Source organism: Ptychodera flava, chromosome 5, assembly GCF_041260155.1.
Source record: "Ptychodera flava strain L36383 chromosome 5, AS_Pfla_20210202, whole genome shotgun sequence".
Taxonomy (NCBI): Eukaryota; Metazoa; Hemichordata; class Enteropneusta; family Ptychoderidae; genus Ptychodera; species Ptychodera flava.
In genome coordinates, this window is record NC_091932.1 from 24,245,582 (window position 1) to 24,264,438 (window position 18,857).

The 18,857-nt window shown below is 38.9% G+C and overlaps 1 protein-coding gene across 3 annotated transcripts in view; it reads left to right on the forward strand.

Annotated features, from left to right (window-relative positions):
- LOC139133353 (transmembrane protein 234 homolog) overlaps positions 1 to 18,857 on the forward strand; it is a 220,983-nt gene that overhangs the window by 36,109 nt on the left and 166,017 nt on the right. Inside the window, exon 2 of one of the 3 annotated variants that reach the window (XM_070699905.1) lies at positions 15,361 to 15,526. The exons of the other annotated variants lie outside the window; for them this stretch is intronic. Within the exon in view, the coding sequence (XP_070556006.1) occupies positions 15,368 to 15,526 (159 nt within the window). The 5' untranslated portion in view covers positions 15,361 to 15,367. The remainder of the gene's footprint in view (positions 1 to 15,360; positions 15,527 to 18,857) is intronic. 3 annotated transcript variants of the gene reach the window in all.

The window sequence follows — 18,857 nt, forward strand, 5'->3', positions numbered from 1 at the left end:
TATTTTAGGTTTCGATTCCATTCCATTGCAGAAACGGAAGGTTGAAAAATAGAGCATCGGTGTTGTGTGTTTGATGATCATTCGTTCCAAACCACATCGCCAATCTGCAAAGTCGGCAACAAAGAGGGAGTTGCAGAAATGGTGAATAAATTTGACAAAAGTAGTGGACCGCCAAATGTAGTGAGAATACGGCGTTTCGCTTTTTTGATGTCATTTCCCAGTAGCTGAATATTTCGATAGCAAAGTTGTAGTTCTAACTTTGCAGAATGACACCGAGTGATGCACTACTTTCGTAAATTCGTGATAAAGCAACCCCCATTTTTGAACTCCCCTTTGACTTTCCATCACAGGATTTATTTTCATCTCTGAATGTTATGTCAGTTAGACAGCGTATTTTTTACTTTACTGCAATTTTAATGTTTAAATGTATGAATGGTGTCTGTCCACAATATTTATCAAGCTTATTTACTCTCAACTGCAATGTTCATGACCATAATACGCGGTCTGCATATCGCCAGGACTGTTATGTACCAAGGTGTATTTCAAAATCTGGTCAACGTAGGTTTCATTTCCGAGGATCTAAAGTATGGAATGCTTTACCTACAGATATTAGACAGAGTACTACTCTTTATACTTTCAAACGTAACTTGAAAGACTACATAAGAAGGAATGTTTCCCTGTAGTTCCGTCTCTTGTACGCATGTCTGTGATATGTAGTTTTCTTTTTTTTTTTCGAAAGAGCCCCGATGAAAATTACTGTACAGTAATTCGGCCGCGCTCAATAAAGTGTTAATAAAAAATGACAGATTGTAGCTATATGCAAGGTGTTACCGACAAAAGACTTTCGACAACCATATCACAATCAGACACTGCATGATCCTGTAGGCATGGCGAGGGTTGGTGTCCGTTCCTGACAAGAAGACTTGACACCCTTTTAATCAAAGCAAACGCTTCGCATTTCAGTTCATCTGTAAATGTCGTATAAGGCGAATTGATGTCACTCTTGTGTCGGTGAAAATTACCTTCCGAGTTTTTCTTCACACACAGTTCTCTCTGCTCATTCATGGTCATGTTCAAAAAGTTGACTATCCGCTTCACTTCTTTTATGCTGTTTTCTTTAATGTTTTCGTAGTGAACAACCAGAGTCGGAATATGTAGATCCAAAACGTTTTTCACTATACTCTCGTATTCTTTAAAACGGGCTTCGATGAATAATCTGTAGTGGCCTGAAAAAATCGATAAAATTCAAAAGAAGTTAGAGTACAAAACTGTAGGACAATGAGAATGTAAAATAACAGTTGGAAAAAACATGATATTAGATTTTTGTAAAACAATACAGGTTAAAAGGACGCGATAATTGAATAAACACAATGAGTGTAATTGTATTCATAAAGAAAGGGTGATATTCCATCATATTGCAAAACATTACGTTTACCTGTGTTTGTCATTTTGGTGGAGATTTGCAACCTCTCTGAAACTTAAAGATCTGTTCAACTTCTGCTCAACAGGTTACATAAAAGTTATTTTGTTGTTGGAGACATTTAACTAATAATGGTGCTCATTTTTGAATATCAAATATCTAGAATCTAAAAAGAGTTCCTCGTCTATTAAGAACTTTGAATGACAGCGGTTATTAGCATTACCGATAATTATTAAAAAAAGAATAAATCAATTTTTTTTCTATATGAAAAATGTGATCAATTTCAATGGTATAAATATCTCATTGAGTGGCCTATTCCCCCAAGGACGACGTAAGATTAATTTATCGGTTTCTACCTTTGTTCGTTCCTAAGCGTTTTCTCCATGTCGCCTTGCCAACGTGATTACGAGAACGCCTCCTATTCCTCTCAGAGATCGCGGCGTCGATTGGATTACGCAACAGAAGTATGGCTGCTTCCCAAGTTTCCGGTATGCACGCTGTACAATGCACTTTAACTGTTAGAGTGTTGCCATCCAAAAAATCTTCAAACTCACCAACAAACCCTGGAAAACCATACACATAGTGTTTGGCAATTGTCTGTGTACTTACGAAATAAAACAGAGTGATTTTCATCTGGACTATGCTTTACTGTGGCAATCTTGTCTCAAATTTCTTCTTAAAACGTTTTTTTTTAGCCAAGCTGTACTGTGTTATTTGGAACTTTACTATTTGAGACACATGATTCAAGGAAATCAGGTGAAAATTTAATCGTTTTTTTTTTTAAATCGAAAAACCATGTCAAAACCGCATCACATCACTGACAAGTCGTACAACAAACAACCTACCACCTTCGTAGAGTGCCTTTTCATGGTAGACGGAACCTGTGTAAACCCAGTGGCTTGTTCTATGAGATGGCGTGTCCATGTATTGCCTGCACCCCCTGGGCTGATCAGCGGTACCAGTGGAAAGGTATTTGGAGAAGCCAGTCGCACCGGGCAACTAATTGAGCGCAGATCATCATCTCCTAAAGTAATTGACAGTTTTATGATGTCAGAGAAAGAACAATATTTAGGTCATATGTTCTATCCCTGGTTTTCCCCGTTATCCACTTTCAAGTGACACGTTATACTGCATCAGAATATCTAAAAAGCATTGTACTTGAAAGTGACATTTTTGCTACCAATATCTCTGAGACTCTCCAGTTAAATTTTGAGCAAACTTGTCACACTGGATTGTTGCAGTGTATAATATCAAAACACAAAACTGTTACATACAACAACAAAAGTGTGTCGCGTGTTACACCTGATCTTTTGCCCCCTCCGCCCTAGCACACGCTGGACTCATTACCCCTCGTGGCCATGCATTACCAGAAATGCATCGCTATACCCCTCGGCCTACGTACGGCCTGAGGGAAAGGTTATGTTTCTGGTAGCCCAATACGCCTCTGGTAATAAACGGGCGCTATAGCCCTCATGAATAGGTAATAGGTGTTTAATATGAAATTAAGATGGCAACGATATCAGAAATGTTTTTAATTTCTTTCAATTTTTCTGATGAAATCAACTTTTCATCGTTTGTGATATGATATTTCATATTTTTAATTTGTTAGTCTGTTTTGGTTTCTCTTGATTAACTTCATCATTTGTTTCTGTAACGCTTTTCTTCGCTTCAGAGGGAAGTTGTTTGTTTTTCAATTAAAAAGAAGTACATTTCCTTTGGTCTTCACACTCATTTGTATGCCTGGGACATACCATGAAGATGGTGTCGAAATTTGATAAATAATATTTATTTTGATTGCGACATTTTGAAACCAACTCTGAGCATTTGAAGTTGTCAGTCTGATTCAACTGCTTACTGCAACTGTTCAGAAAGATGCTGTCATCAATCAAATAGGCAACCTACAGGGCCGCAGGAATCGGGGAGGGTCACATTTTACAAACTTGCCCTTGGGAAAGGGTCACATTTTTTTGGAAAAGTTTATGATGAATAAAAGTCTGAATGAGTTGTGTAAAGGACTGGACAGCAATTACAGTGGGAGGACCGGTGTTTTTCAGTAATGAGTTACAATTTTTCATCAAGCAGATTTGAAGGGTCATGAAATTTCACACATGCCTTTTGGGAAGGGTTACCATTTTTGCACAACTATTTGAAGCCAAGGTGTGGCCGGCATAGTGTTTTTCTACAAAGATATAAAATTAAACTATATTGCATTCATGTTAGTGTACTTTGCTTGAAGTGGGAGGTAAAAGGGGCACGTTTGAAGTAATTTGACGCTAAACATGGCAGTCTGTGGGAAAGCTCAGAACAATTTTTTTCCAATATAAAACTATTAATATCTATGTATTTACTGACCTTGTATGATTAATTATATGCTTCATTATAATAGGATGGTTACAAGTGCCTATATGTACAGCAAATTAGTTTTGGAATTTCATCGAAAATCATACACAGTTGCTCATTTGGTATTCTATGAGAAAACTATTAACAACTTGTTTCCAATATAAAACTAGTAATTTGTTTGCATTTATAGATTGTGGATAATTGACATAAATGTACTTGATTATAGTAGGATGGTTTCAAGTGAGTTTGTGTACAACATATTTTACTTGTATTTTTGAACAATTTTTTATTTAGTTTTCAAACATACTCAACTGCAACCTGTCTTTTAAACTTTGCTTGAAGATTCCAAGGATTGTTCTATGCCAGATTTACTTTACTATCAAAATTAGACTGAGAAATTCAGATCACATCAAATGATTATGGCTAACTCGTAAATATGTTCGTAAATATATTCGTTTGGGAAATTTATCACTCTGGGACCCTACATGGAGCCTTTTTAATTTGGAAATATCTCCTGCTGAAAAATGTGTGACGCTCCCCAAAATGTAGTTTTACAAAAAAATGATCCTCCCCTAAACATGGGCATGACATTTGGCGACCCACTTCCAATCCCGCTACCACTCCACCCCTGGTAATTTACGTCCACTCCCTAACTGTAAGTAGTCTCTCCGAACGTTCTTCTGCAATATCAGACGCCACTTGTGACGTCACGAAAATGGGCCCTGTGCTTTCAAGGTTTTTCCTCAAGTCATGAACAATTTTTACTCTCACATTAATTCATCGACAGGAAGAAGTTTAATAAAACCCGCCATTCAGCAAATACATACTACAATTGTTTATTGTCAAAATATTAAAGAAAACGTTGTCTCATAGGTGAGGTCAAATGATATGAATTATTTCTTTGCTATGATAAAAAAATGTTGAAGCGTAACGGAAGCTCTGACGTACTTACCACCATTCCAGTTAACTGTCTGCCCCTCCCTGGTCTTCGTAATGACGTTGTATTTCGTGAATAGTGGTACCATAACTATCAGGAGTAGAATGATAGCCAATCCAGCCATTACATGGTCTCTTCTTACCATGTTACCCAGCAATGTCCATAAATATGCTCAACATGAAACTAATGAAGTGTTCAGAAAACATGGCGTATAGGTTGTCAAATTCCTAATCATGTCAAGGCCGGCACTGCGTTCAGTAAACTTGTAACGCGTAGCCAATGGTTTGTAAGCTCTCACTGTACAGCCTTTTGACAGTTTGTAAATGGTCCCCGGTAGATTGATAGAAAGACAGAAATGTTAGACCTGCAGTATCTATATGAAATGCCATACAATGTTCATTGCCCCTTGTACTCATGCAATGTCGCGTGACTTACTATCTCGAATAGTTTGTTATCAATACATGTTTTGGGCGCGAACAAAAAGCTGATTGTATTGACTGCTACCGAACCTTTGGATTCTACTGTATTTGCTTTATTCGCGACTGGATTGGTTTGAAAGCCGATTTATAGTCAGGCAGCCGGTTGGGTGAACCTGGTTTTTATCTTCTTAAGATTTTTTCTTGGTGAATATTGTTTGTCAACCCACAACAATAAAAAATTCATTACTGGCACTCTAGGTACATGTATCATGTCAAAAATACAGAGTATAGAGTAAGTCATATTTAATTTATGCAAATTATTATTCAAATATTGTATTTTACGATTACTAATTTGTTTCTAGTGTAGCACTAGGATACAAAATGCAGTCACTAGCATACATGTAGTTTTACCATATGAAGTCCATTTTTATTTCTTCCTCGTTCGTAAATTATCATTTCGCGGCCTATTAATTTATATTAATTATCTCCAATTGCCCAAAGCTGAGAGGGTGCCTGTATCTCTTCGTTTCCTTTGATGATCTTGACAAGCAAAAGCCGTTTTGGGGAAAAACTTAAGAAGGTAAAACAACGTTGAGTGTAAAACGTGGAATCCACTGCTGGACTAAAACCGGTCAAACCGGTCAAGTACATTGGCAAAGTGACTGATATTCGAGACGTGGTATTGAGCATTGTGTGCAGGTTTGTGTTGGACTATTTGATTCACACAAGCCCCTCTATCAGTAAGCGTGATGGAGAACCGAGATTTAACATACAGCTGTAGCAGCATCCACTGTCTGCAGTATGTGCAATGATTCAACTAACTTAGAGTCGGAACTATTGTTGGCTAGTCTACTGCAGGGTAGTTTAGAAGGACATGAAAGTTTGGAATGGCCATTTTCAAGACATCCAGTTAGAAACATGGGGTTATTGCCGCACATTATCTATTGCAAATCCTAATATTTTGCAACTACAGCTCGTTGAAATGAGTATATAGCATCGCCAATCCGACCACGATTCAGTGTTGTCCTTATATTTAAAAGTAGCCGGGTAATTTAAGAAAGTAGACGGGTGTACTGCGAGGGAGCGAAGCGACCGAGTGGCGAGTGAGCGTAGCGAACGAGGGGGGGGGGGGAAGAGCGCGAGAGGGGGGTGCCCCCCTCTCGCAAGGCGAAAAATGAAATTTTGGAGTGGAAATGGTGTTCTCTGGTGGCATCTGAGGTGACATTTAGCTGAGACTGAAACAGTACTTTTGTTGTGTGTCTTAGACGTGCTGGACGTGGTTCACATACTACAAAACAAACAAACATGATTTTGTTTTGTTTGTATTATCTATGACACACTTATGGTTTTATTTGCAGTGAAGATTTAACATTTAATCTTAAATCACCTGCAGTCTGCTCATTTCATTGCTTATTTCCCATTTTTCATTACCTCATCGTTTCTGAAACTTATGACACAAAGTGAGTGATTGACAGAAATGTTGCAACAAATTACTAATAAATGTCAACCGTGCAAGATCGTCCCGTCTCGCAGTTCCCAAATTTGATCAAAGCAGATATGCAGTATGGCGTCGGAAGGAAACAACTCTATTTTCTTTCAAATTTGCTCCACGAGTCAGTGAAAAAAAATGATTCAGAGGTTCCATCGAAAGACACTATCGGGCAACCCAACATGGAGAACATGGAGGAGCGCAGTGAAATTGAACCCATGCCGGAATCCACGACGTATTGTCCTGTTGTCTTAAACAACGGGGGATCAGCGCCACGGTGAAGCTGTGAGCCGTGACGATGATTCGCCGGTCGGCAACGGTCGGCAACACACATGCCTGTGAGTGTGACCATGGTTTCTAGAACGTAAAAATAATCAATGAAAATAAAATACCCATTCACATAAACAGTCGGTTCTAAAAAAATCAGTTCTAGCTCATTTTTTAAAAATTAATCTAGAAAATGCGTCGGTATTGCTCTGAGAATAACTTGATTTGTTGAGAAGATCATACTCGTAGTGACGTTGGCAGCCATCGCGGCGGCGGAAAACTAGCTTGCCAATCTCATCATGGATGATGGATGTAAAAAATATTTTTTACATCCATGGTCTCATGAACTTCGAACCGTCGATAAAAATCACATCTTTTCGGCGCCTTTCTCTCACAAATTCAGCGAAATTGAAGTTTTTCATACATAAACTAAATGTATTGTTGGGCTTTCTTCGGGAAAAAATATTCCATCGGCAAGGTGCCAGTGGCCGACGCCACATTTCTTTTTGACGCCATCGTTAAAAATTACCTAAGATGACCTTCATACTAGTCACCAATTACACTGCTCGTAACAAAGGCAACACCATAGGTGCGTCCATCAGCCAATCACACTATTTAACGAATAAAAGATCGGGCTCAAAAAGCCACAATTGGGGATTTAGAAACTGTTTTGTGTTTGTGCAGTTCCATGCGGGGAAAGGGGTCGCGAAACTGCTAATCGTACGTGTGCCGTCTAACAGCTGGCAGTGCAATCCCGAATCTGATTACGTTAAAAGTAGCCGGGAAAAAATGCAAAACAGCCGGGTTATTTACCCGGCACCCGGCTTCTAAGGACAACACTGCGATTTGCGGACGTTAAACGATGACAGACACAGTTTAGAGGGGGTTTATGGCGGTTGACCGTTTCGTTTCTAGCATTCAACTTTTACTTCATTGTTTTGAATTCAGGCTTAATGCTTTATTTTCAATTTTACTATGACACCAGGCTATGGAACAGTTTGGGTTTGAACACGCGCCGGTGGCGGCTTCTTACTGTTTATGATCGGAATACTTCACCGATTTACGCAGTATCAGTTACAGGGCCGTAAGGTTATATTGTCTGCGATCCATAATAGGAGACATGCGAGTTGTCTGATAGGTGAACAGTCTTGATATATAGCAATGATTACATTTTCATATGATCGGCCAGTGCACAGAGTGTCTCCAAAAATATGTAACCGTACTAGACTATAGAGGCCTTTCATTGTGTAAAACGAAATACTTAATTTTAACATATACTTTAGTGGGAGCATAAAATGTTATATTTTCTTACTGAAAACAAAATGATGAAAATACCATCAAGAGACACAGCTATTATACCTTTTATAAATCGTTAAAACAAGGCACATTTCAACAACAAATGACAAGAACATGAGTGACGCGTGTTCCCAATGATAGCATAAATAAATCATGAAGGAAAATAGCCGGTCAGTCCTCAACTTTCAAAGTTTCGCTACTTTTTGGTCACACAGTGATAAAATCATTCAATGGCACCTATATTGATTTTGAAAACTCCTGAGTCTTGAGTGTAAAAGGATAGGTCGAATTACCAGAAACACTCCCTACGCCCCCTGCTTGCTTTAAAAAGTAGTGATACGCGGCCCTCTTCGAAATTCAAGTTCGAGTCCAGGAGCCTCGCGTAAACGTTAAAACACAAAAATCCTACAAATTTCAGGCTAAAGTCATTTTGACGTTTGGCGCAAGAATTCACAATTGGAAAAAAAATACAACAAAACAAAAAACAAAACTTAAGTGTGGAGGCGATTATGTAAAATCTCAGATTGACGGATGACTCACAGGTATTGTCAAACCGGTACGTTTTAACGCAGTAATACTTCATACGCAATGGACAAAAGGTATATTTTGCTTCGTTAGCTTTCTGCTCTTCACAATTTCAAGTCGTGCATAACGCGGGCGCCCTCAAGCGTTCGATATCAAGAGCACAGAATCAACTACCAAGAGGACACTGCTTTCAGCTATTATATCGTTATAAAAAGTACCAAAATTTTCGACTCTAAGTGAAGACCCAGTTTTTCAGTGAGCTCATATGATATGACATTGTACCCTTCTCCATAAAAAGAAACAATACATTTCAAAACATGCAAACAGATTCAAAGACACGTAGTACATAGTCTTGCTCCAAGTCTTTGGGCATATAAATATTTAAACGGAATAAAGTGTTTGGAAGACTGTCGTGTTATTGGTAGGCTGTTGCGTAGATCGTGGGGTGAACGCGTTTACCCAGGCAGTAACTGCTGCCATGAAAAGTCAAGCGACTGAGAGCCAGTCTCAATGTTCAAGCTCGTGTGCGTCTTCAGCAATCAATGAGCCTTGATACACAGAAGAAACACCTCCTTTGCCCCTTTTAAATTTGCATATTCCAAAATATTGTAGGGTTAACATTATATCTGGAGACGAAAATTTGCGGTTAATTACATATGCTGTCTTGTAATTTTTTCCGCTTTGAAAAAATTGACAATTAGGTTGGATTTTGCATTGCATGCCCACTAATTTTTTTATTTTTTTTTTAAATTTTCATACACATGTTGTGGCCGACCGTCACGTTAATATTTGTTTGAAAATTAGATGTTTTCTTTATTAATCAGCCACATAACGTATCAAAGAATTAGATGTAGAAGTCGACAACTGAACCTGTTGCATTTCTTTCCTGATTACAATCAATTACTGCATGAAAATATTTAATATGCAAGATGTGATAATATTCCGCAGACTGTTAACTTTGAGACAGAAAGGGCAACACGATAGCTATAAAGGTCAGTCGACGTACAAGGGCTACAGGAAAGACAAAAATGACAGGCAAGCCAGTGCTCCAACGGAATGATATCTGCCTCGATGTCACCATGCGGAGCATGCGCAGGCTTGACAGATAAATCTTTGGCGGCGATGGGCAAAAATACCAGACACGTATAGGACAATATTTTGGACTCTAAGTTTCACGGATAAGGATAGTTTCAGGGCTTTCTTTAAACAACCACGAGACAATGGTGTTAAGTGTAGTTTAAACTGAAACTCTACTTCAAGTCACGACAATGGGTAGACAGCAAGTTTGGAGACTACAAAGTAAGTCTCAGGAAAAGTTAGAATGTTTTCCGGTCGATACACGGGTGGTTGTGTAACTCTTTTCTTGCAAAAGCTTCTGATAAGATGAATAAAGGAAAGAATTCAGTGACATTTTACCAACAAACCATAACCACCGTGTATCTCACTTAAGGTACTATTTAGTTACAAAAGGATTCGGCGAACGTTTCTAAGACAATGGTGAACAATAATTTAGATCAGTTGTTCTGAATAATTGTGAAGATAATTTAGCAAATACAGAGCTATTGCTTCCAGGACCTTCAAAGGTACACGTTTTCTAAAATTCAGGTGTGAGAAAAGAATATATATTCTGATCGCTTATTATCATCAGGGTTCAAATTTCTTGGAAAGATATAACGACAGCCTACTAATAACATAATAATCTCGATTTATGTGGTCGAATATGGTTCCCTGTGATATAGCAACTTTAAGACTGATCCGATATCAAGGTGGATTGTGTATCAGAAATTTCTTGCATTCGTAAAGTACAAGTTTTCACGCTCCTTTGCAATAGAATTTCTTGCTATCGTTAGATTTTTGAGGTAGATGTGTTATTTTGCTGTTTTGTATAGCTAAGTACCATGGATGGATGACGTATGCACATGTATACTTGGAAGAGGAATGCATGATGTGAACATTGCCGGCTAACTTTCGATTTTAATACAGGTTTCTTGCTCGTTGGGCCTGTATTGGTGACGTCATTCATTCATATACAGAAGTTTGCATATTCATTCCATGCATCAGGTTTCCGTTCGAAACAAACACCAGTGTTTCAAATTGTTATCGTGACTTTGCTTCATCGTCATACATCGTGACTTATTTTATTGCCATACATCGTGACTTTGCTCCATTGCTATACATGGTGACTTTGCTTCATTGCCATACATCGTGACTTTGCTTAATTACCATACATCGTGACTTTGCTTAATTACCATACATGGTGATTTGCTCCATTGCCATACATCGTGACTTTGCTTAATTACCATACATGGTGATTTGCTCCATTGCCATACATCGTGACTTTGCTTAATTACCATACATACATGGTGACTTTGCTCCATCGCCATACATGTGACTTTGCTTAATTACCATACATGGTGACTTTGCTCCATTGCCATACATCGTGACTTTGCTTCATCGCCATACATGGTGACTTTGCTTCATCGCCATACATGGTGACTTTGCTTCATTGCCATACATCGCGAACCCCTACCCCCACCCCAACCCGGGTCAGAAGGCCAGATTGCCGGCTTTAGAAGAAATTCTGTGCTTGTTGATAAATGACCATCGTAGCTGAGCAAAGATGCAGTGGCGAGAATAATCCCTCCTTTCTTCTTTATTGCAAGAACGAGTGTTCATACCGTTTCTCATTATTTGAGCATTAGGCAGCCATATTTCAAAAGTTTTCCGATATGAAGAAAGTAAAAATTCTGATAACGATTTGCACACTCTCTGCGTTTTGTTTAATTTTCCTAAATATGGCGAACGACTATAACTTATTTTGGAAAACCGTTATCATGTTTTGTCAATTGATTACTTGCAGGGTATTCCATGCTTAGATCATGACAACTGATTAATGACTATTACCTTATTACTATTGAGAGTTCAATTAACTGTTGTTAAAAGTGATGTTCATTAACGTTAATTAACATCGGTACCCCCGATTGTATTTTAGCTCGTTGACTGCTCCTGGTAATAGATAAAGAAAGGCCGTTGCCTTTTTAATGTCATGGCCACATCTCATAGACAAACTGAATTTTAAGTCAGATCGACCTGCCTGTGAGCGGAACGTGAGCTCCAACAGTGAAAAACTCTTTTCTGTCAATCAAATTACAGAAACAAGAGAAACAAATCGCCCTATATTTACCGAAATTTGAAATTCGAATGGTCGCCATTTGTCGCCAGTTCGCTTCACCGAGCCGTTGTATAGTGTATTGTTGTATTTAAAAAAAAAAAATCTCTAGAAGATGATTGCTAGTGTGTCTATATGAGTGGTATTTGGCCAAGTGTACTTTGAGTAAAATCTGTTCCCATGCATTTTTGTTTGTGTAACTATACATTCAATCCAATTAGTGGTCACGTTTCATAAAAATTAAACGTATAACTTTGTAATTTAATATGCATAACACTGTCCGTAATTTTCACGATTTATTATTATCAGTTAGGACGAGAGACGAAGCCATAGAGGGCGTACGTCGCAACATGCTCGCACGTACTGGCCATGTGGCGGCGCTGTGATAACAGCTGGTTGATCACTTCACAGGGAACAGATGAAAGGACCCTGGGGTGGGGAGGAGGGTTTTTTTGTGCAACGGTTTACCTTATTTGATTTTATTAATTTTGACTGTGATATTTCAAATAAAGAGTTCAACTCCACACCGTCTGACTGCTTTATATATTACCGACAAGTCCTTATCTCCTCTCCAACTTGTGTATACACCACTGTAATTGCTCCGAAAACATTGCCAACTTGCTAATCCGCTTTCCGTATCAGCGGATTAAGTGATTGAGTCAACACCACAGCCGTCACACACGTAGTAAAATTATTTTAATGCGTGTGGGACGGCTGTGGTGTTGACTCAATCACTTAATCCGCTGATACGGACAGCGGATTAGCAAGTTGGCAATGTTTTCGGAGCAATTACAGTGGTGTATACACAAGTTGGAGAGGAGATAAGGACTTGTCGGTAATATATAAAGCTGTCAGACGGTGTGGAGTTGAATCTTTATTTGAAATATCACAGTCAAAATTAATAAAAATTAAATAAGGTAAACCGTTGCACAAAAAACCCTCCCTCCCCACCCCAGGGGACTGATTTCTTTCCCCTATGATAACACTCAACAACTCAAAACCGCAATCCCCTCCCGAAGAGCATGGAGGTAGCTGAGTTAATACTTTGCGTACATGGAAGGACATCGGCTTGCCTTGGTATGGGAGTGGAAGAGACAGCTCAAGCCTTGCTAGACTCGATATTATACATGCTATAGGGCTGATAGTCTGAGGTGTCCAATGACAAATGTCTGGTTGACGGCATCTCTGGATTCCCCAGGAAAAGGGCAACGTAAGTTAACAATGTAGGAACAAGCCCTGTGTACAATGTTGAGTATTCCTGACGTTATATGGCCTCCGACCACAGCTGTATAACGCCGGGAACACAGAGCATTGAACGCAGAGCTATGTAGGAACTGGATAGGTGCGTGCAAAAGCTGTATCATTGCACACAGATTTTGTCAAAAAAATAAACTGGCAAAGCATTACGCATTAGGGGTAGACTTGGTTCAAGTCTGTGATTTTTGAATGTTTGACTTTGAGTAGGGTGAACGTGATGATTTGTGTTCTGCTTTCATGTGAAACGCGTGGTGAGTGAGGTGAACACGATGAGTGTGGGGTGGTCCGACGCCAGGGGGGCAAATTTTCTCCTGCATGCCTCTTCACAGTTTGCTATTATGGCATTTAGTTACAAGCATTAAGCAGGGCATTTTCAAACAATTTTACCATCATCCACCAGCATCAAACAGATTTTAACGAAAGTCAAATAGCAGTGCGTGCATGGATATTTTACATCTAGCGTTAAGTGTCTACTTTGACGTCGAAAACATCGAAAGGCTTCACTGGCCCGGCTAACCATGGAAACAGGTCAGTACATGTACGTCGTTCACTGGCCCGCTAACATCCCGGATGTTTCTTTAAATCAATGCACTGATTTACATTCACCTCGAGGCATGTAATAATAGAAACCCAAGCACTTCTGTAGCATATGCATATGCAGAAGCTGCATTTTGATTTCTTGGCATCTACAAAGAATGCTGCAAAAGCTTCCTTATTTAAGCTGCAACATCAAATAGAAATATGTTCTAATAGTATATTCTCTTGTCTCTGTTAAGGTAATAGTGGGAAATGTTTTTGTGTTTAATAGAATTCTTCATAATAACTGTGTGTTTAAAACACACAAAATGGCCACTAAATGACTCCTTTTAATGTGTAATAATTAACATTTTCTGTATCTGAGGAGGGAATACCCCTCATAACCTCCCCGAGTAAGTGGATTAGTCGCAATATGTCAGCGTATGTAATTCCAGTACTTCTCTAAATGCATTGTGCAGTCTTTTCAAATCATTAAGTGGGTTTGTGCCACATATCTTCAGCCAACTACCGGTATGTTAAATAAACTTTATCCCCAAACAGTCACAGTGATTGTTGGTTTTTACAGATTTCGACAATGAGGACTTTGTTGTAGTCCTCCATCAGTAATCTTGCTGCAGTACAGGATGCTTCTATTCTCTTCCCAATGTTCCAGCATTCTGAAGCAGATGCAGCTGTTTGCCTATATAGTTACATGTCTACTTTTTGCTGCTGTACATCCCTTTCCCAGCTGGCTTTTATCATGTCATGTAAAGAAAAGTTCCATCGCAACAAAGAGAACAGACAATATTGGCATTTGAGCATGTGCAAATAAAGACAAAATCATTGTGAGGGGAAGTTGCCTGAATTCCAACAGTTGCAAAATAATTCTGAGTGAAGCAGGGAGTTTAGGAACCGTTGCAGATTTTCGCATAAGTTATAAAAAAAAATCTTTAGTTAAGATCAAACCTCAACTGGTTTTTATCCATATTTTCAAAACTGTCGAAGTAAAATAACAAACAGTATATTCAAAAATCCTTAGTGCAGTATTAAATCAGAGCCCCTTCTGATTTTGTACATGTAGCTGTTATTGAGAAAAAGACTGCTTCAAGTCAATGGCTGTTGGCCTGTGGATGACTTAATTTGTACATGGATGGCTGATTCTTGTTTCCCATTCGCTCATCATGAAGCTCAATTTAACCAAGTTGTGTATGGATAATTTTGCATCATATATATTGCTAGGTGGTAAACTTGCGCAGATAATCTGGGTACTAACTGTATTTTGAAAATATCTGTTCGTAAACTTGTAGTTTTGTTGTACCGGTATGTTAGCAATATGCAATTTTGACATACTGCAAATGTGATGTTTAAAATTATCAAATGAGTTGCTTTATAACTTCAAATACCATATCAATCTGATTGATCTGGTCTTATGCACCTCGTCATTTAGGGATTCACAAACCTGTACATTTGTGTGAGACAAATTTTATGTTACACTGGGTAGCATTTTATGTGGAGGTCAGAGTCTGAGGATGGGAAGCAGGATATTAATATAATATGAAATTTTGAGATATCAGGTCACAGCATATTGAAGTTTCGAAACACAATGTAACAGTGACAGACCGACAATTTCCATTTTTTTAGCAATGCTCAATTGACTGTGCCTAGGCACAGTCCCTCTTTCCACTAGGCATTTCTTTAACATTGGCCACAATGTTTGTTTTGTAGGTTGAGAATGATCTATAATGCTGTGTGGTTGACAGTTGTTGCATTTCTGTGGGGTGCCACAAACCCTCTCATCAAACAAGGAAGTGCGGGAATTGATAAGATCCAGAAATCCAATGCAGTCTGGCAGTTTGTGGCAGAGATTATATATCTTACAACGAATTGGAAGGTAAGCCATAATGAACCTAGCCAATGCAATATTGAACACCATGATAAAATGTTTCAATTCTTAAAAATTATTGGCATTAATATTGATGCATGAACAGGTGTGGTGCTACCCTTTACCAAATCATGTAGTGAATCAGTACATGCAAGTATATACATTTATCATATTGTCAGTATTGAAGTGCATTGCTGTAAAATTTCTCAGCAGTTGCTTATACCATGAACTTGTCAAGAGACAGAGTACCAGGCCAACTTTACTCACTTATAGACTTTCCCCAAGTCTTTTGGCTTCAAAACAGCTAGAGTAAATCAAAGGAATGAAACTTCAGCAAACTGTTGAGCATTGCATTGATGGTGAACTTAAAAGTTATATGCCAACAATGCATTTGTGAGTTATAACCACACACTTGGGGAGCAGGTAAAAACTGCGTACTCATGAGAAATACCAAGGGAGCGTTCAGTTTTTACGGCCTGGGGGGGGGGGGGGCGGCAAAATCTTGTCGCCGGTGTTCAAAAAATATAGACCCCCCCTGCATTTTTTGTGAAAAAAGATGAGCCCCCCCTTTTTTTTGTCAGACGAAAAAAATTGATGACCCCCCATGAAAAATAACCAAAACCCATATGTCAAATTTACCCGCATGGTTTGGATTTGAACTCCGGTACGCGGCGCACTTTATTCGTGTAGCAGAGATGCCAGTGCACAAACTTCTCAGCCACATCCATTGAAACGTCTGTTAATTAGGACGACTGTAAGGCAATTTTTAACTTCAATAGACAACTCATGTCCATGGACATTGTATAAAGTAAACTTTATTGGAGTGGTTCGCCAAAGGCAGCCCTCCGGTTAAGAGGGTCATGGGCCATTACGTAAAGTCAACTTTATTCTAGTAGGCCATCAAAGGTGGCCGCCGGTAAAGTGGTCGATCATGGCTATTGCATAAAGTAGACTTTACTGGACAGGGCCGCTGAAGGCGCGCGGCCATTACCATTATTCAGTGCGTGATCCCAGGGGTCCCTAAAAAATGTTTCTAATACAAGCCACGGCTTCAATTGGGAATTCTACAGTAAGATTGCCGTGGGTTATTACATAAAGTCAATTTATTTTAATGGGCCGCCGCAGGCGGCCCGCCGGTAAAGAGGGTTGGATCATGGCCATTGCATGAAGTAAACCTAATTGGAGTGGGCCGCCAAAGGCGTCTGCCCGTTAAGAGGGTCATGGGTAATACATAATGTATATTTATTGTAGTGGGCCGCCGAAGGCAGCCCGCCGGTAAAGAGGGTCGATCATGGCCATGGCATAAAGTGAACTTTATTGTTGGTATTATGTTTTTGAAAATGTGGTGACCCCCCCTTTCCTACCAGTGAAAAAGCGATGACCCCCCCTTTGCGGATTCCAAAATTACGATGACCCCCCCTGGAGTTTGCCGCCCCCCCCCCCCGGCCGTAAAAACTGAACGGTCCCCAAGTGAGTAGCAGTTTATGGTGGCTTATTAGTCGCGCCAGCGGCTTACTGACTACGCATGCGCTTATTCATAATATACTGTGCGAGTAACCGGAAGTGTACCCTTCTTTCGTGGGCGCCGCCATGTTTTTTTTTTGAGTACTCGTAAATAAACAAATACGAAACAAATTATCATTATATAACATGCCATTTATAAAATATACCTCTTTTATTAGCCAGTAAATGTTATTATGCACCTTGTCGCTGATACAGAATATCGTTAATATAGATAAAGGGAGAAAACTGTCGTGCATATGAACGGTGGCATACGCAAAGAATGCTGGGATTGAATTTTAGAAAAGCGCCCCCAGTGTCAATAATTAAATTCAAAAATTGCCAGTTTTTAGACGGAACGCTATAGTTTTCAGCTTGGAAGTGGAAGTTGGGTAGTGCGGTTACCATTGCAATGATAATGATTGCATGATACGTCCCTTGTTTAACGCAATAGGCTGTTATCAATGTAAAACTTGCCAATTTTTGTCCAAAATTTTTACACGTTACAGAAAATCTATAGGCCTACCTGCACTGCTGCAGGGTTTGACGTCGTGTACGTACGTGAACTGCTTTCATCAGAGGGAAACTGGGCATAGTTGTCATATATACGTTATGAAGTAACAATTAATTACATTTTTCAATACAAATAACATTGCTAATCTTAACCCCTGGAGCGACACCAAGGGCTGAGCCCTATATAATGTTATGTAATGAAAGACATCAAATGAGGATATCCAGTATGATGACTCACTTTCTTTCTTTTCCTTTTGCTTTAATCTCTGTAGTACATTGTATGTACATTCAGCCAAGCACTGATATCTACTATGAGGAGAATTTAGTCTTGTATTCTATAAGTGTACCAATCCTTCTATACATTTTCCATCCACACCTTTAGTCACTTAATTTAACCTTTTAGTGGCAGTGCCAATGTGACTTTTGTTGCCCTTACAGAACATAATGCCAACAATGTTTTTGTCCAAATCATGACAGTTAAGATTATTCCAAAAGGTTTGGTCAAAAACTGCAGCCAATAAAATCTTGTGCCCCTTTGGTAGAATACCATTGTGAAATATTAAAAAAATTAAGGAAAAATTCATTAAAATTGATGAATGTTGCACTAAAATATTGGCGGGAAAATTACAGCACCCGAAGGTTTGAGATGGCAATCATTCTATTAAGTGACCCATTAAAAATGGTGGTCATTTTCCATATGAAAGAATGTGGATCGGAATGACTGTCAGCTGGTAGTTAGTGAAAGTTTTACCCACAAAATGGGATAGTTACAAACAGCCAATCAGTTACATGTACACAATAGTCTTGGTTTCTGACTCAAGTTGGCGTAAATAATTTAAATCTACCAATCAGGTATGACCTTTTTAAGAACCTCATATCAGTAGATACAAATTTACAAAATTTGAAATCAAAGTAGCATTCATGACGCCTCAGTCTGCTGTGACCTCATTAAATACACTACAAAAGGTCACCCAGGTCACAGAACACTGACTAGGATAGTATTGCACAGTCTACTTCAGTTCCTGTATAAATACAAGTTACTGAAGATCAACTGACATGCACATGTACATGTCTGTAGTTATTCAATCTGATTCCCCTAATTTTCTGACTTTGCCCTGGAATGCCTGTGAACATTTGAGGCTCCTTTTCTGCACTCTATATGCAATATAATTTCAGAATTCCAATTGTTTCACCCAGCACGTATTTACATTTTCTTCCATTCTCTCATTGTTTTTGTTGTTCCATTTTTTTCAACAGTCGAAACCTATATTTGAATGGTGTTCATTGTGACTGGTGTGTCTCTCTGTGTTATGGACAAGGCCTTTAC